This window comes from Podarcis muralis, chromosome 10, assembly GCF_964188315.1.
Source record: "Podarcis muralis chromosome 10, rPodMur119.hap1.1, whole genome shotgun sequence".
Taxonomy (NCBI): domain Eukaryota; kingdom Metazoa; phylum Chordata; class Lepidosauria; order Squamata; family Lacertidae; genus Podarcis; species Podarcis muralis.
In genome coordinates, this window is record NC_135664.1 from 72,159,234 (window position 1) to 72,182,531 (window position 23,298).

General features: G+C 50.2%; 1 protein-coding gene across 2 annotated transcripts in view; it reads left to right on the forward strand.

The window, feature by feature from the left end:
• The window catches only part of TNPO3 (transportin 3), a 43,991-nt gene that overhangs the window by 12,311 nt on the left and 8,382 nt on the right, over positions 1 to 23,298 (forward strand). The window contains exons 2-17 of one of the 2 annotated variants that reach the window (XM_028745804.2): positions 2,415 to 2,615; positions 3,806 to 3,879; positions 5,357 to 5,513; positions 8,240 to 8,383; positions 9,373 to 9,548; positions 10,895 to 11,033; positions 11,992 to 12,138; positions 12,270 to 12,377; positions 14,072 to 14,163; positions 15,606 to 15,745; positions 17,244 to 17,435; positions 18,034 to 18,125; positions 19,300 to 19,376; positions 20,827 to 20,911; positions 21,864 to 22,004; positions 23,129 to 23,245. In XM_028745804.2, coding sequence (XP_028601637.1) covers positions 2,415 to 2,615; positions 3,806 to 3,879; positions 5,357 to 5,513; positions 8,240 to 8,383; positions 9,373 to 9,548; positions 10,895 to 11,033; positions 11,992 to 12,138; positions 12,270 to 12,377; positions 14,072 to 14,163; positions 15,606 to 15,745; positions 17,244 to 17,435; positions 18,034 to 18,125; positions 19,300 to 19,376; positions 20,827 to 20,911; positions 21,864 to 22,004; positions 23,129 to 23,245 — 2,082 coding nt within the window. The remainder of the gene's footprint in view (positions 1 to 2,414; positions 2,616 to 3,805; positions 3,880 to 5,356; positions 5,514 to 8,239; positions 8,384 to 9,372; positions 9,549 to 10,894; positions 11,034 to 11,991; positions 12,139 to 12,269; positions 12,378 to 14,071; positions 14,164 to 15,605; positions 15,746 to 17,243; positions 17,436 to 18,033; positions 18,126 to 19,299; positions 19,377 to 20,826; positions 20,912 to 21,863; positions 22,005 to 23,128; positions 23,246 to 23,298) is intronic. The other variant, XM_028745805.2, reaches the window with a different exon arrangement.

Consider the following 23,298-nt stretch of genomic DNA (forward strand, 5'->3'; position numbering starts at 1 on the left):
CCTCAATGATTCTTGCAACTTTATACGATTCCTGTTGCAGGCTGAAGTGACTGCTTTCATTCCCTCACCCTTTTTTGCAGTTGTTTAGTCGTTTAGTCGTGTCCGACTCTTCGTGACCCCATGGACCAGAGCACGCCAGGCACTCCTGTCTTCCACTGCCTCCCGCAGTTTGGTCAAACTCATGCTGGTAGCTTCAAGAACACTGTCCAACCATCTCGTCCTCTGCTGTCCCCTTCTCTTTGTGCCCTCCATCTTTCCCAACATCAGGGTCTTTTCCAGGGAGTCTTCTCTTCTCCTGAGGTGGCCAAAGTCTTGGAGCCTCAGCTTCAGGATCTGTCCTTCCAGTGAGCACTCAGGGCTGATTTCCTTCAGAATGGAGAGGTTTGATCTTCTTGCAGTCCATGGGACTCTCAGGAGTCTCCTCCAGCACCAGAGTTCAAAAGCATCCATTCTTTGGCGATCAGCCTTCTTGATGGTCCAGCTCTCACTTCCATACCTCACTACTGGGAAAACCATGGCTTTAACTATATGGTATCATTAAAAGGGAATAGATCTGTCAATTATAGCTTTATATGTTGTACAACCACTGTGTGTGTGCCAGCCCCTTGGATCTATTCATTTTTCTACATCTACTCCTTCCCCTTTTTCTTGAGGACGATGGTGTAACATCCTGCCTGGGACTGGGAGGATAGCAAGTTGGGTGCAACAACTTTGCCCCGGAAAAGAGAGTGGGTGTGAAGCCTGTGTCGCAGGTGTTTCCTCTTTGCTTTAAAGGATAAAGGAAGACTTTTATTTAGTTGTTTGTATTGTTGCGTGTTATGCTTGCTGTATGTTACGTTCACGTTTAATGAGGGTGGATTTGTGTTTTGGGGGGGGGGTTGTGTTATATTGTAAATAAAATTCCAATAAAATTAAAATAAAAAATAAAATAAAGGGAGAAACGCAACTCATTCTGCACTGCATCCCAGGTAGGGAGGAGAAAGCTGTCCCCACAGTGCCAAAAATGACCAATAGTCTTACCAGAGTTGTAGGGCATTCCTCGGAGGAGAAGGAAAGCAGAGTTTTGTGTCCATGCAGCGCAGTGTATGAGAGTTGCATGGGTCCCTGGCAGAATAGGGGCCAGAGCTGGATGGTTATGGTGGTCAGAGTTGCTTGCACACCAAGATCTGGAACCCCAGAGCCCTGCCGTCCAGGGTGAGGAGGAGAGATCAAGGTCCAGGGGTGTCAAGACTGCGGAGAGAATAATTGGGTGCCCTCTTCCCACCTTGGATCAAATCTATGCTTCCAGGTGCCATAAGAAAGCGGCAGAGATAGCGCAGGATAGTGCCCACCCCGGAAATGATCTCTTTCAGCTTCTGCCTTCTGGAAGAAGGTCCAGGGTTATCAAGACTAGGACTAGCCGCCTGAGAAACAGTTTCTATCCAAATGCGATTTTGGTTTTAAACGCAGTGTAAGGTAGTCTCTATGGGAGTATATTGTATTTAATTATGGGATATCAGAGTTTTTAGGGGGCTAAACAGGTTGGGATAGCAGGCTTGTTGGCTTTTGAATGTCTGATGCAGATTTTTTCAATTTTGTTTTTCTGTATGGGACAGTGACAATAAAGATTATCGTATCGTATTGTATCGTCTGGGGCAGCCAAGTCCAGGCATGCCAAGGAGAGCCAAGGGTGGGAGCCAAATCCGTCTACCCAAGGAGCAGGAAGTGGGGGTGGGAGGCCATGCACAGAGCAGGCGCTTGTGCATGAGGCCTGGTGGTCTGTTGCCCAGGAGCCTTGATGCTGCCCGTTTAGTGGCCTCAAACAGACTTGCTACTAGTTTTGCATTGCGCCCTATCTGACAGCTTGCTGTAGATCAGGCCTTCCCATACATTTTGGGGGCCCTGCTCCCTTGGCTGGTCCCATAAACTCATCCCCAGCACACCCTGACCTATGAAAAACATAATTCAGAATAGTGGTTGGCGCAGCCCACTAAGGAAGTTCATAACACAGGGAAAACAGTAACAATCAATTGCATGTTTATTCAAAATCCTGTTAAAACTAATTTTAGTTTAATTTAGTTTAATTAAATCCTGTTTAATTAATTCAGCAGACTGGATAGACTCAATCCAGCTTTTCAAAGCCAGATCTTTACATCTCCAGTACTTCCCTCTCTTCCCCTTTCCATTCACTTCCAAATCTGGGACATCTACTGGGATAATAACTAAAAATCTAATAACTGAATAATAATAACTAAAAGAATACAAGTTTTTAGGGTCTTTCAGGAGATCGGGGAACTCCTTCGCTGACCGTCTTGCAGCTGATCTGTGAAACAAGTTATTTGGAGCTTGAAGCTGCTGATAAACAACACACACACACACACACCACCTGCCTTTTCTGTCCTGATGGCATCATTCCCTCTTTGTCTCGCCCCAAGGTCCACGCCTGGGAGATCTCGGATCAGCTGCTGCAGATCCGGCAGGATGTGGAATCGTGCTACTTTGCCGCTCAAACCATGAAGATGAAGATCCAGACCTCGTTCTACGAGCTCCCGACGGACTCCCACGTCTCGCTGCGGGACTCGCTGCTCACCCACATCCAGAACTTGAAAGACATGTCCCCTGTCATCGTCACCCAGGTGGGCAGTGAACCCCACGTTTGTGGGGAGCGAGTGGCCGTTTCAGAAGGCAGCCACCAGCTTGCATGGCTGTTAAAGGGGGCTTCATGGAGGGGTATCCTTTATCGGTGGTTACTGGCTGGGTCGGTTCGTGTGCTATCTCCACTGTCGGAGGTAGTATGCCTCCCATTGAAACCAGTTGAACAATACCAGTTGCTGGAAACCACAGGAGGGGAGAGGGCTCTTGTGCGTGGATCCTGCTTGCACCTAGTTAGCTACTGTGAGAACAGGAGTCTGAGCTCGATGGGACGCTGGCCTTAACCTGTAGACCCATCTGATTTTCTTTTAACCTTTAATGCCCTATACAGCCTAGGACCCTCGTACCTATGGGACCACCTCTCCTGGTTATGTCCCACGGAGGACCTTACGGTCTTCAAACAAAACATCTTGGAGGTCCTGGGCCACAGGGAGGTTAGGCTGGCCTCAACCAGAGCCAGGGCTTTTTCGGCCGTGGCCCCGATCTGGTGGAACGCTCTGTCCCAAGAGACTAGGGCCCTGCGGGACTTGACGTCTTTCCGCAGGGCCTGCAAGACAGAGCTGCTCCACCAGGCCTTTGGCCAAGGCACAGTCTGACCCCCTCCTTCGGTAATCCTCACAGAACTCTAGCCCAGCGGTTGCCATTAATTTGATTCTGAATTGATTCTAGAATGAATTGATTTTAGAATGTATTTCAATTAATAGATTATGATTTTATGTAAACTGTGTTACTTTTACTGTTGTTAGCCACTCTGAGCCCGGCTTCAGCTGGGGAGGGCGGGATATAAATAATAATAATAATAATAATAATTATTATTATTATTATTATTATTTATTACTTATTGGCCCTGGCAGCTCAGTGGACTCTCAAAAGGTAGCCAGCCTCTTCCTCAGTCTACCTCCAAATGCCAGTCTGGTGACGGGGGAAGAACAGCGGGCACCTGCCTTTAGCCTTCATGTCCGTCTTGGGGGCTTCCTGGCTGTTTAGTGTCAAGCAGCGTTCTTGGACTCGATTGCCCCTGGATGGTCTGAACTCATCCAGCAGGCAGCTCTTACATTAACTGCAAGCCAGGCGCAATTGTAGCGGACCGTTCCTTGCAGTGGGGAGCTACATCTTTTAGCTGGAAGCGCCCGCCTTTGACTTGTGTTCTCCCACTGCCTCTCTCCCCTTGCAGCTTGCATTAGCCATAGCAGACCTCGCCCTACAGATGGCCTCCTGGAAGGGCTGTGTGCACACACTGGTTGAAAAGTAAGTGGCTCCCTTTTCAAATCTCCCTCTTCTTCCAACTTCCCACCTCCAGTTAAACCTTCTATACCCTGTAATGGTTTTTGCAAAGTGCTGATGACATGAGATGGCCCCGGGTGTTTGAAGTGGTAAACCCAGATGAGGTGCTTCTGTGTAAATGCAGATTATCTTGGAGGTGGTGGTCGTGAGCTGCTCTTCTGGGCCTTCGGAAACGGCTTCCAACCACATAGGGAGCTGCGTGTCACAGGTGGGAGAGGTTTAGTGGGTCTGGGGACCGCCTGTTGGTTTGCTCGTGCTTTGCTTTTTCATGCACATGGTTGTGTTCCGACTGCCAACCTGAAAATTAACAGAAAATGGTGACGAGTAAAATTGATTTAGGGACAGCTTGCTTAGTAAGAACAGCAGCACCTCCAGCTTTTGCTCACAAACAGGCAGCCATCAAAGGTGTATTCAAACAAAACAGTGTTTGTGATCTTTGTCAAAGTGGGGAAGGGCGGAGGCTAAATGATGATCTGAATGGTGGGGGCTAGGGACCACCACTGACAAGGTCCTGCCACACATACTCGCTAAGGGTACCAGTATAGGAGCCAACTCCAAGGGGCTAAGGTCCCTTTTGTCCGTACGACTGAGCTGAGCTAGATGCAATAGGTAAAGGTAAAGGGACCCCTGACCATTAGGTCCAGTCGTGACCGACTCTGGGGTTGCGGCGCTCATTTCGCTTTATTGGCCGAGGGAGCCGGCGTACAGCTTCCGGGTCATGTGGCCAGCATGACTAAGCCGCTTCTGGCGAACCAGAGCAGCGCACGGAAACTCCATTTACCTTCCTGCCAGAGCGGTACCTATTTATCTACTTGCATTTCGTGTTTTTGAACGGCTAGGTTGGCAGGAGCTGGGAGAGAGCAACGGGAGCTCACTCGGTTGCAGGGATTCAAACCTCCGACCTTCTGATCGGCAAGCCCTAGGCTCAGGGGTTGAACCCACAGCGCCACCTGCGTCCCTTTACAGCTGCGATAAACAGTCCAAATTCTTTCAGAGCTGAGAAGCAGTATTCTCAATTTCTTTGGAAGACAAAACCATAACGCCAGATGGATTAAGGGGGGGGGGAGTAACCTGGACAATTGCAGCTCTGTTACTTGCCACAGAGGTAGGGGTGCAAATTTTTGTGTGTGTGGTTTTTTTTAAAGCACGAAAACATGTTTATCATGCTTCGCCCTGCTCTTGCATGGGACTTCCAGGATTGCTTAACTGAGGGACTGATCAAGTCCAAACCTGCATAGCATTAGTAGTTCTTAGGCAATCGCTCAGGCTCTTTTGCCCAGCTAGGACAGCCACCCTCTGGAATCGGGGTCAAGAACTTGGGGCCCCCTATTGCTGGCGGGCTGGGGAAGGGTACCCCTAGCAGTCCCCTTTCATTGCCGTCTCACGTTTCTCCTCCCTTCCCTTCCCCCAACGCCCCCCCTCCCTCGCCCTGGAACCCCAGGTACAACAATGACGTGACCTCGCTGCCCTTCCTACTGGAGATCCTGACCGTGCTGCCAGAGGAGGTCCACAGCCGGTCCCTGCGCATCGGAGCCAACCGCCGCACTGAGATCATCGAAGACTTGGCTTACTACTCCAGCACGGTGGTCTCTCTGCTGGTAAGCAGCCAGGAAAGAGGGAGGGCATGGGAGCCGGTTGGGTGGAGTGGCTGAAGAACTCGACATGGAGGTGGGAAGGTCTGGGTTCAAATCCCCACTTAGCCCTGGAGTTCAGCGGGCGACTTGGGGCCTCTCAGCCAAGTCTACCTCCCTGGACGACTGTGAACTTAAAGTTGCATGCTCCTAGGGTGTGTGTCTGTGTCTAGGGCCTGATAACTCATAGGCTGCCTGCAAAGGAATTGGGGGGCGGGACCTATTGCTTTCCTTTTTCAATTTATGGAGATTTTTCAGCTTCGCAAAAATGACATAGAATTGTCGAGTTGGAAGGAACCCCAAGGATCATCTAGTCCTGCCCCCTGCAATGCAGGAATCTCAACTAAAGCATTCATGATGGGTTAATAATAATAATAATAATAATAATATTTTATTTATACCCTGCCCTCCCCAGCCAAGACCGGGCTCAGGGCAGCTAACACCAGGTATAAAAACAATTGATTAAAATACGACGAGATTAAGTACAACATTAAAATGCAGCCTCATTTCAGTAGCAACTCCAATCAAAAACTTTTTTGTGGATGAAAACGTCAAGTCTTCACCAAGGCCAACTTTCCAGACTGGTCCTACGTGGGCCAGAAAAAAGCCAGGGAAGTCCCCAAATAGGAGTTCCATCACAGAAGGAGAAAGGAAAAAGGAAAGAGGGGAAGGGGATCGAGTTGATTCCAAGCCAAAGGCCAGGCAGAACAACTCTGTCTTACAGGCCCTGCGGAAAGAAATCAGATCCTGCAGGGCCCTGGTCTCATGAGGCAGAGTGTTCCACCAGGCCGGGGCCAGTGTTGAAAAGGCCCTGCCTCTGGTTGAGGCTAATCTAACTTCCTTAGAGGTCCGGGACCTCTAGGGTGTTGCTATTTATGGACCTTAAGGTCCTCTGTGGGGCAGACCGGGAGAGGCAGTCCTGTAGGTACGAGGGTCCTAGGCCATATCCAATCTGTGCATAAAAACCTCCAAACGTCTTGTCATCCAGGCACGTAAGACATAACTTAGCTACGAACCTAGTTCCAGTGGTGCTAGTGGATGCACAGAAAAAGGACAATATCCAAACAATCATGGAGAAAATATACAGGCAGCAATATGAAGATAATTTATAGGATTTAAACTAAGAACCAAAACCGTTCAGGTTGTGATGCCTGTCCACAATGGGGAGATCTGGGGGGAGGATTGCTCCCTGTCTTCTCAAAAGAAACTCAAGGAGCGGAGACCAAGTGACTTAAAGTCACGTTTTAGATTTAACCCCTCTTAAGTTGTCTGTTACGCTCTGTAACTTTTTCTACAACCCCTAACTGCCATGTCCATTACTTTTTGATCCTCAGCCAGAATCAGCACATTGGCCAAGTTTACCCCCTTCCTTCCTTCCTTCCTTCCTTCCTTCCTTCCTTCCTTCCTTCCTTTATTTATTTGGTGCTAGAATGTCCTGGAAAATCGCAGCCTGGATGCCACTCTCCAGGTCAATTAACTAAACCTTACTCAGTCAATTAACTTGGGCGTTGCAGCTTTCCTCTTTTGCCTTAATTCTTCCTCTAAAGTTTTGGTTGATTCCGCTCGTCGATTAAGGGGGTGAAGGTTTTCAGCCTGCATTGAAATAGTGGCAGCTTTTTTCAAAAAGAGGATGAGCTTTGAGGACAAACGGGATGAGGACAGGATGTGGCAGGACTTTGCTGGGCAACCCTCCCCCAGTTTAAAATGGAGGGGCTCCCCCCCCTTCCCCTGGCGCCCTGCCGTGATCCAGGCTCAGTGTTTGACTAAGAAAGCAAAGCTGCTGAGGCCAGCATGGTCTCTCTCAGCCTCTCTGCCTGATTTTGCTGAGGCTCCACTTTTGAGTCACTCGGGGTGAGCTGGAATAACTTGCCCACTGACCGACTGTCTCCTGGCACAATGAACTTCCTGTTTGGGTCCTTCCTGCATTCCCTGGTTCCCTCTGTGAATCGAATCTCTCTGCCATCACTGAACTAGGGGCTGGCAACCTTGAGAGTTGTTACGTTAGACAGAATTCAGACCCACCCCCCTTCTCGGAAGGCTGCCCAGGGAGCAGCCTTCTACGATGCATGATACACGATATCTTTATTGTCATTGTCCCATGCAGAATAATGATATTGAAAAACTACATAAAACATTCAAAACCCCCTAAAGACTCTGAAACCCCATTTTAAAATACACTATACTATAGAGGTCCCTTACGCTGCGTTTAGAACCAGAATTGCATTTGCGTAGAAACTGTTTCTCAGACGGCTAGTCCTGGCCTTTATAACCCTGGACCTTCTTCCAGAAGGCAGAAGCTGAAAGAGATCATTTCTGGGGTGCGCACTGTCCTGCGCTATCTCTGCAGCTTTCTTATGGCACCTGACAGCATAGATTTGATCCAAGGCGGGAAGAGTGCACCCAATTATTCTCTCCACAGTCTTTACAACCCTGGACAGCATTGTTTTCCCCTGACCGTGCAGCTCCCAAGCCACAGACACAGACCATAAGGCCCCTTTTGGCATGCAGCTGCCATCAGCCAGCACAGCTTGCCCTACTGCAAAACAGCTGGGGGGCCACCGGCATGTGAGCTGCAGATTGCAGGCACTCACACATGCACAGATTGCATCGTTGGGGATGTGCTGAGCTCCTCCATCAGTACCCCTGCGAGGTCCCCCTAGCCCCCTCTCCCAATTTCCCTTTCTTCCCTGCAGATGACCTGCGTGGAGAAGGCGGGCAACGATGAGAAGATGCTCATTAAGATCTTCCGCTGCCTGGGCAGCTGGTTCAACCTGGGCGTCCTCGACAGCACCTTCATGGCCAACAGCAAGCTGCTGTCGCTGCTCTTTGAGGTTCTGGTGAGTTTTCCGGGGTCCCTCGTCTCTCGCAGAGGGCAGCCTGGCTCTGGGGCCGGGCACCGTGTCGGGGAACAGTGGCATCGGGGAGGCCTTCAGTGCAGCCTTGATTGCTGCAAAGGCCTCATCTGGGCAGCTCTTGAAGAGAGAACGGCCCAGTCTTACGCTAGGATACAGTCAGCGACTGAAATGTCCTGATGTGTGCATAGTGCTCTCTTTCTCTGTTTCTGTGCCTGCCTGCAGCTTACTGCGTGTTCACAGAACAAGAGGGGGCTCCCTCTGCAGTGGAATGCACTGGAAAGAACCCAAAGGCTGTCTAGTCCCACCCTCTCTTCTGGGAGGTGGGGGCCGCCTGCAAGCCAGAGCATTTGCGCTGCAGAAAAGAGCTAGCAGTGCCTCCTGCAGTCAAACCATGTCTGCTGGAAAAAGCAGCGTTCTCCTCCTCCTCCTCCTCCAGCCCACGGTCTCTGCCCGTTTGATGCAGAAGTGGGGGTCGTGGGAATCTTCTTTAAGGAGTGGGGGGTGCTTTTACAGTAAAGAACCGTGCTGGCTGGGGCTGAACGACTTTGCAGTCCAAAACAGGCCCCGGGTTGGCCAAAGGCTGTTTTTGAAAGAGTTCCATCACTTTCCTTTGAACTGTCAGACCCTTCCCTTCTCCCCCAAGACTTGCGTCTTCCACCCTCTGTATCCTGGACCACGTTTGCCTCGCTTTACTTGTTCCTTGGTTGTCGTCTGATGCTGCCCTCTACCCTTTTTGCATTCTTGCTTTTTGGACCCCTGTTTGAGCTGGTGGTCTCGGGTCATTTCTGCGTTCCCTATATCTGTTCATAGGCTACGCAGATGTTACACAGAAGTCCTTGTGGAAGGAAAGTGTGCATAACCAAGACCCATCCTTCTTTCTCTGTGTGTTGGGGTGGGGTGGTGGGCACAGTCTGGATGAGATCCCTGCAGCAGAGGAATAAGCCCAATTCCCCCTCCCCGGTGCCTTTCAGCAACAGGACAAGACGTCGACGAACCTGCACGAAGCTGCCTCCGACTGCGTCTGTTCCGCGCTCTACGCCATTGAGAACGTGGAGACCAACCTGCCCCTGGCCCTGCAGCTCTTTCAGGGGGTCCTGACACTTGAGGCAGCCTACCACATGGCTGTGGCTCGCGAGGATTTGGACAAGTGAGTTGCCAGAGTAACCGTTTACGGGGAGAGTGGTCTGTGCACGGCAGGTTCAGGAGAGGAAAAATAGAAGGCACATCTGTGCTGGATTTCTGCTTCTAGTTTTCAGTTGTATCGTGTTTTAAACATGCATGCGCGCACACACACAGATTTTAGCAACCCAAAGAAGTGTTCTCATTTGGATTTGGGACTTTGAACAGTACACCTGCTCTGTCCTCTCCTGCTCTCCACTGCCTGCTTCTGAAAGATCTCTTAAAAAAGTGGGATGTGGTTTTAATTGGTACACTGCCTTTAGTTAATTCATGAGCGGTGTTTTTTGTTTTTTTTTAAAGCCTTTCAATCATCCTTATTTATTAACGCACACCCAAATCCCCCCCTGGCCATATGGAACTAGCTGTCTGTGTCCTAGGATCCTGAGCAAAGTTTCAAGCAACAATTCCCACCCTGGAAAGGGCAATCTGTCTCTGCACTGTCAGCGAAGTTACAGGGAACCAGGCAGAGGGCCTTCTCGGTGGTGGCGCCCGCCCTGTGGAACGCCCTTCCACCAGATATCAAAGAAATAAACAACTATCGGACTTTTAGAGGATATCTGAAGGCAGCCCTGTTTAGGGGAAGCTTTTAATACTGGAGGAATAATTATATTTTAATATTCTTCTGGGAGCCGCCCAGAGTGGCTGGGGAAACCCAGCCGGATGGGTGGGGTATAAATAATAAATTATTATAATAAATTATTATTATTCCTGTTAAGAAATGTACGCTCTGGCTAGAGATGGGAAAAACCAGAAAAATTGGGGGGGGGGAACAGGTTTTTCCCCAAGGTCATTTGGAAAAAAACAGAAAAAAACTTGGTTTCCAGTCCCCCCCAATTCCTCCCCCGGCCTTCCCATCTCTAACTCTGGCTTTTTAAAAACTACACCATTCTAGTGTCTGTCTAGATATTTAACATTCTCAAGCTGTAACTATGCGCTATGTGAAGAACTACTTTTTTTACCTGTCCTGAAATCGGAGAGAGGGACAAAACCTTTTCTCTATCCGCTTCCTCTGTGCCATGCTTAAGTTTATAAACTTCTAACGTGGCACCTCTTACCCGCCTTTTCTCTAAATTGGAGTTGCCAAAGACCTGCATGCAGACCTCCTGCAGAGCTTGTTCCTCTTCCCATTGGGCAGGTGGGGGGCTGTGGCAGCCAGCGCAGATCTGGGAGCAGGAGACAGTGGTAAATAATGGGGAGGCGGGCAATGAATGACGTTGCCCTGTTGCCCTTCCTGCCTGAGATGGGCATTTCAGTGGCAAAGGCTGTGACTTGCTGACTTGGAGCGCTGCTTACCCCTCATTTTCCCCCCTTCAGAGTTCTCAATTACTGCCGGATCTTCACGGAACTGTGCGAGACCTTTCTGGATAAGATTGTCTGCACCCCAGGCCAAGGCCTGGGGGACCTGCGGACAATAGAACTGCTCTTGATATGCGCGGGTCACCCGCAGTACGAGGTAGGAAGGCTGCCCCTCCTGCCCCTTCAATTTCCGGGTTGTTGGCATGGTGGAGGCACCTGCAGGGCGGGCCATTCAGGCAACAGGAGGGTGCTGGGTGATGCCGTGTTGCACAGAGAGAGAGAGGGAGGAACAGTTTAAAAGGGTCTTCTGATTTTGGTATGGAAAAGGTAAAGGGACCCCTGACCGCTAGGTCCAGTCGCGGATGACTCTGGGGTTGCGGCGCTCATCTCGCTTTACTGGCCGAGGGAGCCGGTGTACAGCTTCCGGGTCATGTGGCCAGCATGACTAAGCCACTTCTGGCAAACCAGAGCAGTGCACGGAAACGCCGTTTACCTTCCCGCCGGAGCGGTACCTATTTATCTACTTGCACTTTGACGGGCTTTCGAACTGCTAGGTTGGCAGGAGCAGGGACTGAGCAACGGGAGCTCACCCCGTCTTGGGGATTTCAACTGCCGACCTTCTGATCGGCAAGCCCTAGGCTCTGTGGTTTAACCCACAGCACCACCCGCATTCCCATATATTTAGTTCTAGATCTGTTCCCATATATTTAGTTCTAGATGTCCCTTTCTACGTTTGCTTTATTGGGAACTTTTAATGTACCTTCTTATGTACTAAAACAAACAAATGAGGTCTGGCTCCGAGGGCCTTCTTGCGGCTCTCTCACTGCAAGAAGCAAAGTTAAAGGAAACCAGGCAAGAGGGCCTTCTTGGTAGTGGCACCTTCAGATGTCAAGGAGATAAAGAACTACATAACTTTCAGAAGACATCTGAAAGCAGCTCTTTATCGGGAAGTTTTCAATGTTTGATATTTTACTTTGTTTTTATATATGCTTTGAGCTGCCCAGAGTGGCTGGGTCTATGATGATGATAAATGTAAAGAAAAGGGTTTTTTTTTAAAAAAAAAAATGCTAGGAAATAAATAATAAATAAATAAATGGGTCTCCTGCCCATGGCAGGTGGTGGAGATTTCCTTCAACTTCTGGTACCGTCTGGGGGAGCACCTGTACAAGACGGAGGACGTTGTCATCCACAGCATCTTCAAGGCCTACATCCAGAGGCTCCTCCACGCCCTGGCTCGGCACTGCCAGCTGGATCCGGACCACGTAAGCCCTCCTCTCCTTCCTGGCCCCCAAACACCCCTGCGCCTCCTTTGCACTTGGCCCGCAGGAGGTGCTGGTAGTTATTTACGCTCCCTCCCTCACTCCCTCTTCCCTCCTTTGTTTTCCTCTGCTAGGAAGGAATCCCCGAGGAGACGGACGACTTTGGAGAGTTCCGGATGAGAGTGTCAGACCTCGTGAAGGACCTGATCTTCCTGGTTGGCTCTGTGGAGTGTTTTGCCCAGGTGAGAGGGGAACAGGTTGGTCTGGTGTGGGTACCCGAAATGCCGCTGGCGTCTACTTCTGGCTTTTGAGGGTGGTTTGGGTGGAGGAGTTGAAGGCACTTTGCTTCCCAGTGCATGTCCACATGTTAATTCCTGCTTTTGTACAGTGGTGCCTCGCAAGACGAAAATAATCCGTTCCGCGAGTCTCTTCGTCTAGCGGTTTTTTCATCTTGCGAAGCAACCCACTTAGCGGATTAGCGCTATTAGCGGTTTAGCGGCTATTAAAGGCTTAGCGGCTTAGCGGCTAAAAGGCTATTAGCGGCTATTAAAGGCTTAGCGGCTAAAAGGCTATTAGCGGCTTAGAAAAGGGGGGGAAAGCGAAAAAAATCGCAAGACTCGCAAGACGTTTCCGTCTTGCGAAGCAAACCCATAGGGAAAATCGTCTTGCGAAGCGCATCGAAAAACGGAAAACCCTTTCGTCTAGCAGGTTTTTCGTCTTGCGAGGCATTCGTCTTGCGGGGCACCACTGTATAGTTATTTGTATAGTTATTCATGCTTTTCTTAGTTTTTTAACATATCATTTTCAACAATTGTTAAACATATGTTTATATCTTAAACAATTTTTGGACTTCCATCAATCACGTCTGAAAATTTTCCACTTAATATACATTTCTTTTCCACTTAATATACATTTCTTACTTCCACTATTACATTTAAATGTCATAACTCATATCTCTTCTTTCTCTTCTTTGGAGTACTTCATATATTTCTCCTTACAAAACTTCTTGTAGTCCTACTAGCGTAATTTGTTGATTACAATTGCTCTTCAAATAGTTCGTATATTTATTCCAATCTTCTGTGAATCTCTGGCCCCACAGGCTTCGAATCTTTCCTGTCATCTTATCTAATTCTGCGTAGTCCATTAATTTCGAGTTTGTTATTTATTTTTAAAGGGTGGAATTCAAAGTAGCGCTAAGGTGATCATTCCATGGGTGCTGATCTGCGGGGTTCACCCAGTCCTGCAGAGCAGATTTGAGGAAGAAGGGGGCAGGAGTCCTTTTGCTGAGCTAATGCAACTCTGTAGTTGATTCCCACCCAATGTGATTTATTTCATAATTTTAATGATTTCCGCTCTTTTTCGAGTCTGCCTTTATTGCTATTTTCAGTGACTGCTTTTTATGTAAATTTCCTTGAGCAGGGGTTCCCCAATTCTGCAGACCATCAGTGGTCTGTGAGCTTCGTTCAGGGGTTCCTGGTGTGTGTAAAAATACAAAACCACACAACACAGCTCATTACAATTTTCTACAGTGGCAGAAAAAATATTAAGTGGTTTGCCAAGACAGTTAGCGATTCCCAAGTGATCCATGAGATAAAAGGTTTGGGAACCACTGGTTAAAGGAGATTATTTCGATTGAGCAGCATATACATCCTGCTAAATAATTTTTTTTACAAAGTACAACCCATTTTCACTGGCATGCCTTATATTGGTCCCTGGGGCCCTCTTAAAAGCCATTTACCCTTCTGTTTTCCGCAGTCATTCATCCACTTTGACTGCATGAATTCTTTGCTGTCCTTGAGGTCCAAAACCCTATCTGCTCCTCTTTCGAACTGGCCGGAAAGTCCACCCTAACAGTGACTTTATGGCTAAGGTGCGCCCAACGAAAAAGCTCATGTCCCTGAATACTTAATTCTTGTAATTTTTTTCTTCTTCGCAGCTGTATGCTACCCTGAAAGAGGGCAACCCTCCGTGGGAAGTAACGGAAGCTGTGCTCTTCATCATGGCCTCGATAGCCAAGAGCGTTGACCAGTGAGTACCGCCAGCACCGTCCTGGAGGGGGCGGGCACAGATCATGAATTCATTTTTGCATTTGTGGGTGTATCCTAGTCACCAGCCAGTGGCCTTTGGGTCAAACCCATGCCATGATCTACTGTAATAAACCATAGAAAAAGCTCATTTTAAAATAATAATAATAATAATTAAAATATCAACATAACAAATTATCAAAACAAATCATCTTCTTTATTTTGACCTCCCCCAAGACTTCCCTCAGCTCCTCTCTCTGATTTCTCAACTCATATTGTTCTCTGCATATTGTAAAATTGTATACATCCTTATATTATCTATCCACTATATTAACCTAGGGACGCGGGTGGCACTGTGGGTTAAACCACAGAGCCTAGGGTTTGCTGATCAGAAGGTCGGTTCGAATCCCCGCGACGGGGTGAGCTCCCGTTGCTCAGTCCCTGCTCCTGCCAACCTAGCAGTTCGGAAGCACGTCAAAGTGCAAGTAGATAAATAGGTACCGCTCCAGCGGGAAGGTAAACGGCGTTTCCGTGCACTGCTCTGGTTCGCCAGAAGTGGCTTAGTCCTGCTGGCCGCATGACACGAAGCTGTACGCCGGCTCCCTCAGCGGCCAATAAAGCGAGATGAGTGCCGCAACCCCAGAGTCGGTCACCTTTACTTTATATTAACCATCAATAAATCTAGTTACAGATAGGTAGCTGTGTTGGTCTGCCATAGTCAAAACAAAAAAAATTCCTTCCAGCAGCACCTTAAAGACCAACTAAGTTAGTTCTTGGTATGAGCTTTCGTGTGCATGCACACTTCTTCAGATACATGCACACGAAAGCTCATACCAAGAACTAACTTAGTTGGTCTTTAAGGTGTTACTGGAAGGAATTTTTTTTTGTTTTGATCAATAAATCTGTGTATGTTTACAGTCATACCTCAGGTTGAAGTAGCTTCGGAATAAGTATTTTCGGGTTGTGCGCTGCGTCGACCCGGAAGTAACGGAGCGCATTACTTCCGGGTTTTGCCGCTCGCGCATGCGCAGACGATAAAAATGACATCATGCGCATCATGCAAATTGTGACACGTGCGGACGCGGGTTGCGTTCGCTTCTGGATGCGAACGGGGCTCTGGAACGGATTCCGTTCGCATCCAGAGGTACCACTGTATTCGAAACCTGCCAAGGAGTCCAGTTCATTTTGTTGTCTTTTTAAATAGTTTGTAAAAAGTTCCCATTCTTCTTTAAAGTACAAGTGGGTAGAAAAAGTTCAGGTTGGCACAAACCAATTCACTGCGCTCTCCGTGGTGAGGACTAGAGACGTGAAACCTTTCTTTCTGCTGGCACTTTCTGCCCTCTTTGCGGAAGCGAGGCTCTCCGCTCAGGCCCCGTTATGGACTAGCTGCTTGCAGAGCTTTGTTTTTGTTGTTGCTGTGGAGTAATTGCCGTTTCCTGCCCGCAGGGAGAACAACCCAACGCTGGTGGAGGTGCTGGAAGGGGTGGTACGCCTGCCTGAATCGGTGCACACGGCTGTCCGCTACACTAGCATCGAGCTGGTTGGCGAAATGAGCGAAGTTGTGGACAGGAACCCCCATTTCCTTGGTGAGTGCGAGGGATCCGCCAGAAGGACCTCAGAGCTGGGCCTTAGCATCAGGGCTGGACGATGGGGGTGGAGACGTACTGGGAGCCAATGTAGGTCTTTCAGGACCGGTGTTATATGGTCTTGGCGGCTGCTCCCAGTCGCCAGTCTAGCTGCCACATTCTGGATTAGTTGTAGTTTCCGGGTCACCTTCAAAGGGAGCCCCACGTAGAGCGCATTGCAGTAGTCCAAGCGGAAGATAACCAGAGCATGCACCACTCTGGCGAGACAGTCTGCGGGCAGATAGGGTCTCATCCTGTGCAGAAAGTGCAATAAAATCTAGTAGAAGGTATAATATTAATATTAATAACAATAACAATAATAACAATTTATTATTTATACCCCGCCCATCTGGCTGGGTTGCCCCAGCCACTCTGGGTGGCTTCCAACCGAATATTAAAAACACAATACAGCATCAAACATTTAAAAACTTCCCTAAAGAGGGCTGCCTTCAGATGTCTTTTAAAAGTAAGATAGTTGCTTATTGCCTTGACATCTGAAGGGAGGGCGTTCCACAGGGCGGGCGCCACCACCAAGAAGGCCTTCTGCCTGGTTCCCTGCAACCTCACTTCTCGCAGGGAGGGAACCGCCAGAAGACCCTCAGCGCTGGACTTCATTGTCCGGGCTGAACAATGGGGGTAGAGACGCTGCTTCAGGTATACTGGGCTGAGGCCGTTTAGGGCTTTCAAGGTCAGCACCAACATTTTGAATTGTGCCCAGAAATGTACTGGGAGCCAATGTAGGTCTTTCAAAACCAGTGTTATGTAGTCCTGGCGGTCACTCCCAGTCACCAGTCTAGCTGCCGCATTCTGGATTAATTGCAGTTTCTGAGTCACCTTCAAAGGTAGCCCCACGTAGAGCGCATTGCAGTAGTCCAAGCGGGAGATAACTAGAGCATGCACCACTCTGGCGTGACAGTCCGCGGGCAGGTAGGGTCTCATCCTGTGCACCAGATGGAGCTGGTAAACAGCTGCCCTGGACACAGTTGGTATGTGGGGCGGGGGGAGTGTTATCAGTTTGTTTTTGTTTTATTATGCATATTGTGTTCTCATTTTGTATTTTAATAATAATAATAATAATAATAATAATAATAATAATAATAATAATAATAATAATAATAATTATTATTTAATCCCTGCCCTCCCTGGCCAAAGGCAGGCTCAGGGCAGCTAACATAATAGGAAAAAAAACCCATTTTAAAATACAGGTTAAAATGCAATTTAAAATGCAGCCTCATTTTAAAAGTAGCGCATAGATCAAAACCATAAGGGGAAGGAAAAATAAGGGTCACACTGAGTCCAAACCAAAGGCCAGGTGGAACAGCTCTGTCTTGAAGGCCCTGCAATGTTGTGAACCGCTCTGTGATCTTCGGATGTAGGGTGGAACTAATACTACTAATACTAATAATAGAAGAAAAAGATTCATTCATTCTCCCTCTGCTGCCCTCTCTCCCTGCACCAGATCCTGTGCTTGGCTACCTGATGAAAGGCCTCTGTGAGAAGTCCTTGGCTTCGGTGGCGGCCAAAGCCATTCACAACATCTGCTCTGTGTGCCGGGACCACATGGCTCAGCACTTCAGCGGCTTGCTGGAAATCGCCCGCTCCCTGGACTCCTTCATGCTCTCGCCCGAAGCAGCTGTGGGGCTCCTGAAAGGTATGTTCTCCTTCTGCGATAGCAGCGGCGGGGGGGGGGGGGGCAGCCCCACAGGGGAGGAGAGGACGCTTCCCTGGACCACGTCTTTGGTGTCCTCCTGCAACAGCACAGCATATTTTGAAGGCCCCTTGCCTCTGGAAAGCTAGCATGCCAGGAATACTGGCACAGCGTAGCCTCCTCGCTGACATGCTTGTCTTCTACAACCAGAGTGTGGTGGCAGTGTTTAGCTAAGTGCAGAGTACACCTCAGTGTTGTCCACACTGGCCGGCAGCTGCTCTCCAGGGTTTCCGGCCAAGGTCTCTCCCACTCCGACTTGGGGATTAAATCTGGGACTTTGCAGCATGCAAGGTGGATTCTCTACCCCTCAGCTACGGGCCTTACAGAATCGGGAAACCAGTCTCCCCCCTCCTAGTTCTGGGTTTGAACTTTGGTCTCCCCTCCCCATCCTAGTCATCCCCATTTGCCACTACATCACACTGGTTCTCAGGGGGAAATGGGAGACACCAGAGGGCTGCTGTGAGTTCGGCCGTTTCAGGCTGATTTTGGTCCCTGGGCTGGTTTGGTTTATGAAGTGCCCGCCTCTCCCCTTGTTCTCCAGGGACTGCCTTGGTGCTGGCTAGGCTCCCGCTGGAGAAGATCTCTGCGTGTCTCAGTGAACTTTGTGCCGTTCAGGTGATGGCCCTGAAAAAGGTACGAGGGCCGGCTGAGCGTGGCTGCCTTACCTGGAGGGAGGGAGGGTTTCCTGGGGAAAATGAGCTTTGGGACACAAACTGGTAAAGGAGGACTTGGAAGAAAGCCCTTGTCGTTTGGAAGAAAGGCAAGCGCTTTTAAAAAACACACATTTTGCTTGTTTTGCTCAAAGGGGGTAAGCCTTGTCCCAAAAGACCATCTCTTTCCCTACAGAACCTCTCAAGTGTTAGGATTAGCAAAGGGGGCCCTCTGGGTAGTTGGGGGTCGGTGTGGCCTAGGAGGCGGCTTTCTCTGTAGCAGCCCCATAAGTTGCGGGAATCCCCACAGAGGTGCACCTTGCACCTTCATGGCTCAGCTTCCGGCATTCTCTGAAGACGCACGTCTGTCCATTGAGCCTTGGCACCTGAGATACCTTGTTTTCAGGACCCCCTGCCTGTTCTTTTGACTATACAGTGGTGCCTCGCAAGACGAAAAGAATCCGTTCCGTGAGTCTCTTCGTCTTGCGGTTTTTTCGTCTTGCGAAGCAAGCCCATTAGCTTATTAGCGGCTTAGCGGGCTTAGCGGATCAGCTGATAAGCGGCTTAGCGGATCAGCTGATAAGCGGCTTAGCGGCTTGGGAAAAAGGGGGGGGGGAGGAAAAAAAACCTGCAGGAACTCGCAAGACATTTTCGTCTTGCGAAGCAAGCCCATAGGAAATTCATTTTGCGAAGCACCTCCAAAACGGAAAACCCTTTCATCTAGCGGGTTTTCCGTCTTGCGAGGCATTCGTCTTGCGGGGCACCACTGTAGTTCGGTTTTTTCCAACGGTTTTTAATAACTGAATTTTAAGCTGGATCTGCTGATGACGTTTGGGTAACAAATTAAGTCATAGAAGTGGTGGTCGTCTTGGGTTGCCTCTGGAAACGCCAGCCCCATTTAATAAAGTATGTCGCTCCCAGCCACCCCCAAGTCGCGCGTCAAATTATCAGCCGCACAATCGGGGCGAGAGGTTGGCTCAGGGACTGCCGCTGGCACTCTTGGTGCCCACCAGTGGTCTTCCCACGTGCGGCTTGAACATGGAGACCCCCTCCCCAAGTGCCAGCAACAAGGCAACATTTTCTTGGCCACCCTCCTTGAGGAAGGGGAGTCCCGCGTCCCTCCCTGAGCCGTCTTGTGTGTCTTCTCTTTTCCCCAGCTGCTCTCTCAGGAGCCGAGCAATGGCCTCTCCTCAGACCCCACTGTGCCCCTAGATCGCCTTGCTGTTATATTTAGGTAAGAAGCTTTTGGGGACCGGGCTCTCTCCCCCTACCCATGGGGTTGGGGGACGATGATAGCCATCAGGCTGCTCACCTGAAACAGCGGGTGCATCTTCCTCTGGACGTCTTCGATCACGATCCTTCCGGACACTCACTCGACTCCTGCGCCAACGGAGCTGAAATTCTGTGGTCGGGAAGTGAATTTGTGGCAGTGGGGGGAGAGCCCCAGATAACGTTCCTCCGCCTCCCACTTCAGTCTTCTGCTTGCCTCCTCCCTCCTTCTCCCCCCACAACTTCCCTCCTCTCTCATCCTTCTGTCCAGGCTCCTTTGGGAAGAGCCGCACAACAGAGCTTCAGCTAGTTTAATAGCCGCTCCCTTCCCCCCGTGAAAGGGACACGGGTGGCGCTGTAGTCTAAAACCACAGAACCTAGGGCTTGCCGATCGTAAGGTTGGCAGTTAGATTCCCTGCGACGGGGTGAGCTCCCGTTGTTCGGTCCCTGCTCCTGCCAACCTAACAGTTCAAAAGCACGCCAGTGCAAGTAGATAAATAGGTACCACTCCGGTGGGAAGGTAAACGGCGTTTCCGTGCGCTGCTCTGGTTCGCCAGAAGCGGCTTAGTCATGCTGGCCACATGACCCGGAAAAACTGTCTGCGGACAAACGCCGGCTCCCTCGCCTATAGAGAGAGATGAGTGCCGCAACCCCAGAGTCGTCCACGACTGGACCTAACGGTCAGGGGTACCTTTACCTTTACCTTTCCCCCCATGAACCCATTTATTTCTGGAGCAGGATGGGGAGCAACAAAGAGGCCCACATAGGGATCTCTGGGAGAATTCTGGGTTTGCCAAACGGCAGTCCCTGGGATCGTTTGGCAGAAGCCATAGCAGCTAAAAGTGAACTATAAGGAAAGCAGAGAGAAGTTTGCCGGGTGTGTAAAATGCCCCTTCTCTCCTCCTGCTGTGCTGCTGTCTAAATCTACAAGGGCCTCTCCTCACCCAGCCTTGTCTCCCAACTCTGAAGCTCTGTTTTTGCTTCTCTGACTTTATATCTGTTGCCTGATTTGGGAAGCAGCGATCTGTTTTCAGCCTTTGTCCAAAGGTGGTTTGTCTTCCAGCTCTCCACATATCCAAGTACTTTTGTGTTTTCCTTCCCCTGCACTTGGTTCCTGGCAGCTGATTCTGTCCAGCTCCACCCTAAGGTCTTGCCTTTTGGGGGTGCGGTTAGATCTGCAAGGGGCCCTTTCCCCACCTCTTAAGGTTTCAGGATGGGCCAACATGTCAGCCACACGTCTCTCAGATCTCTGCTGGTTTGCTTTTTTGGGAAGGCGGGGACTGTGTCTTTGCAGTCCTCCTTCCCCGGGGCAATTGTCCCGTTAAGCATTGCCAGTGGAAGAGCAGCTGGCACCTGCCTCTCCAGCCCAGCTCGCCCACGAATTCCCTTCCACCCCTCCGTCTCTTTCCCCGCAGGCATACCAATCCTATTGTCGAAAATGGACAGACCCACCCGTGCCAAAAAGTCATCCAGGAGGTAGGTGGAGAAGTCATCCAGGAGGTAGGTAGAGAAGCCCCCCTGCTCACTCCAGAGGGCGACTGGTGAAGCTGCTTGGCTTACTTGCCCGGGTCACCCATGTGGGCTTGCCCTCTGTGGCGCACTTCAGCCGTCATTGCACAGGTGGTGCTTGGAAGGGATATCTGGCTCCAGGTTCCAGTTGACCTTGTCTCCTCCTCACCCCGGATGGAGCACCGCCAAGGGGTGGGGTTGGGAGGTAGCCGAGGGCTTTACTTACTCGTTTCCCCTGTTCTGTGGTGCCCCCCATGGTAAGGGGTGGCTGGCTGTATGTAATAATAATGTCATGTATATTTTTATCATGTTCTTCAGGATTCACACACGTTATCTCTGTAATCCTTACGCTTCACGTACATTACCTCTGTAGTCCTTACGCTTCACGTACATTACCTCTGTAGTCCTTACGCTTCACGTACATTACCTCTGTAGTCCTTACGCTTCACGTACATTACCTCTGTAATCCTTACAACAACCCCTGTAAAGGGGAGGTCAGTTTTCTCCCCAGATGGCGGGGCATTGAAACAAGGCTTTACCTAATGAATTGATGGTGATATTTAAACTGGGGACTGAACGGATTCCCAGCCCCAGACTTTTGCCATCGCGCTGCCCCGGCGCTCTGTGTGCGCATTTGACCCTGCGGCCCACCCTTTGCAGCCCTGGTGCCTTGGCCCACTGCCCTGGCCCCACACCATCCCCCCCAGTCAGGCTTTCACGCTCCTGGTCTTTCCGCAGATGGGCAGATAAGCAAAGCCCCGCGGCCTGAATACTTTGGCAGACTGGGGCCTGGCCCCTTTCTCCCTGCTAGTGCTGACCTTGTGGAATGTGCCGCTCCGGCTGCTGCCGGTGGGATTAGGTTTCCAGGGAGCGGAGGCCAGGCGAGCCACCCCCGTCCGACGTAAAGGAAACCCTCCGTAACCGCTCTCCTTCCTCCGCCCAGATCTGGCCAGTCCTGTCAGAGACCCTGAACAAGCATCGTGCCGATAACCGCATCGTGGAGCGCTGCTGCCGGTGCCTGCGCTTCGCTGTCCGCTGCGTGGGGAAAGGCTCGGCGGCCCTCCTGCAGCCTCTGGTCACCCAGGTAAACGCCCTAGAACAATGGCCTCGGAAAGGGACCCCAGGGGGCCATGAAGACCAACCCGCTGCCTTGCAGGAATCGCTAAAGGAATAATAATAATAATAATAATAATAATAATAATAATAATAATAATAATTTTTTATTTCTATCCCGCCCTCCCCAGCCGAAGCTGGGCTCAGAGCGACTAACTGTCTAAATGTCAGGTAGTGGCTTATCTCTTTTACATCTGGTGGGAGGGCATTCCACAGGGCAGACACCACCACCAATAAGGCCCTCTGCCTGGTTCCCTGTAGCTTTGCTTCTCGCAGGGAGGGAACCACCAGAAGGCCCTTAGTGCTGGACCTCAGTGTCCGGGCAGAACGATGGGGGTGGAGACGCTCCTTCAGGTATACTGGACCAAGGCCGTCTAGGGGGACTCCAAGGTTGCCTGCTCCGCAGAGAAGTGGGGGATGAGGATGGTCTCTCCCTCTGGAGCAGAAGTGGGGTGTCGAGAGTGACCCATGGTCTGGGTAGAGACGCTTCTTCAGGGACACAGTGGTACCTCGGGTTACAGACGCTTCAGGTTACATACGCTTCAGGTTACAGACTCCGCTAACCCAGAAATAGTACCCTGGGTTAAGAACTTTGCTTCAGGATAAGAACAGAAATCGTGCTCCGGCAGCGTGGCAGCAGCAGGAGGCCCCATTAGCTAAAGTGGTGCTTCAGGTTAAGAACAGTTTCAGGTTAAGAACGGACGTCCGGAACGAATTAAGTTCTTAACCCGAGGTACCACTGTACTGGGCTGAGGCCTTTTAGGGCTTTCAAAGTCAGCACCAGCACTTTGAATTGTGCTTGGAAATGTCCTGGGAGCCAGTGCAGATCTGCACCTGCTGAATATGCGCCTCCTCTTCTCAGCCCCTTTGGGCACCTGCGATAGATGTTTTTGAACCCACCCTGGTGTTCTCCTTGTGAGTGGTTTAAAGTGTTTAAAATGCCACCTGTTTTCTCACCGCTGTCTCTTGCCTTGGGACCTTCTGTCGAAGGGTAGGTAGAAAGCAGCTCCACTCGGTCCACTGGGCTGCTGCTTTGGCTCTAGGATCCTCCGCATTTGCTGACCTCTGCTTCTCTCTCCCCCCCCCCCCCGGCAGATGGTGAGCGTCTACCAGGAGCACCAGCACTCCTGCTTCCTCTACCTGGGCAGCATCCTTGTGGATGAGTACGGAATGGAGGAGGGCTGTCGCCAGGGACTGCTCGATATGCTGCAGGTAGGTTGGCCCCCAGGGCTTCCTCACGGCTTCGCTGGGGCTCGTTCTGGCCT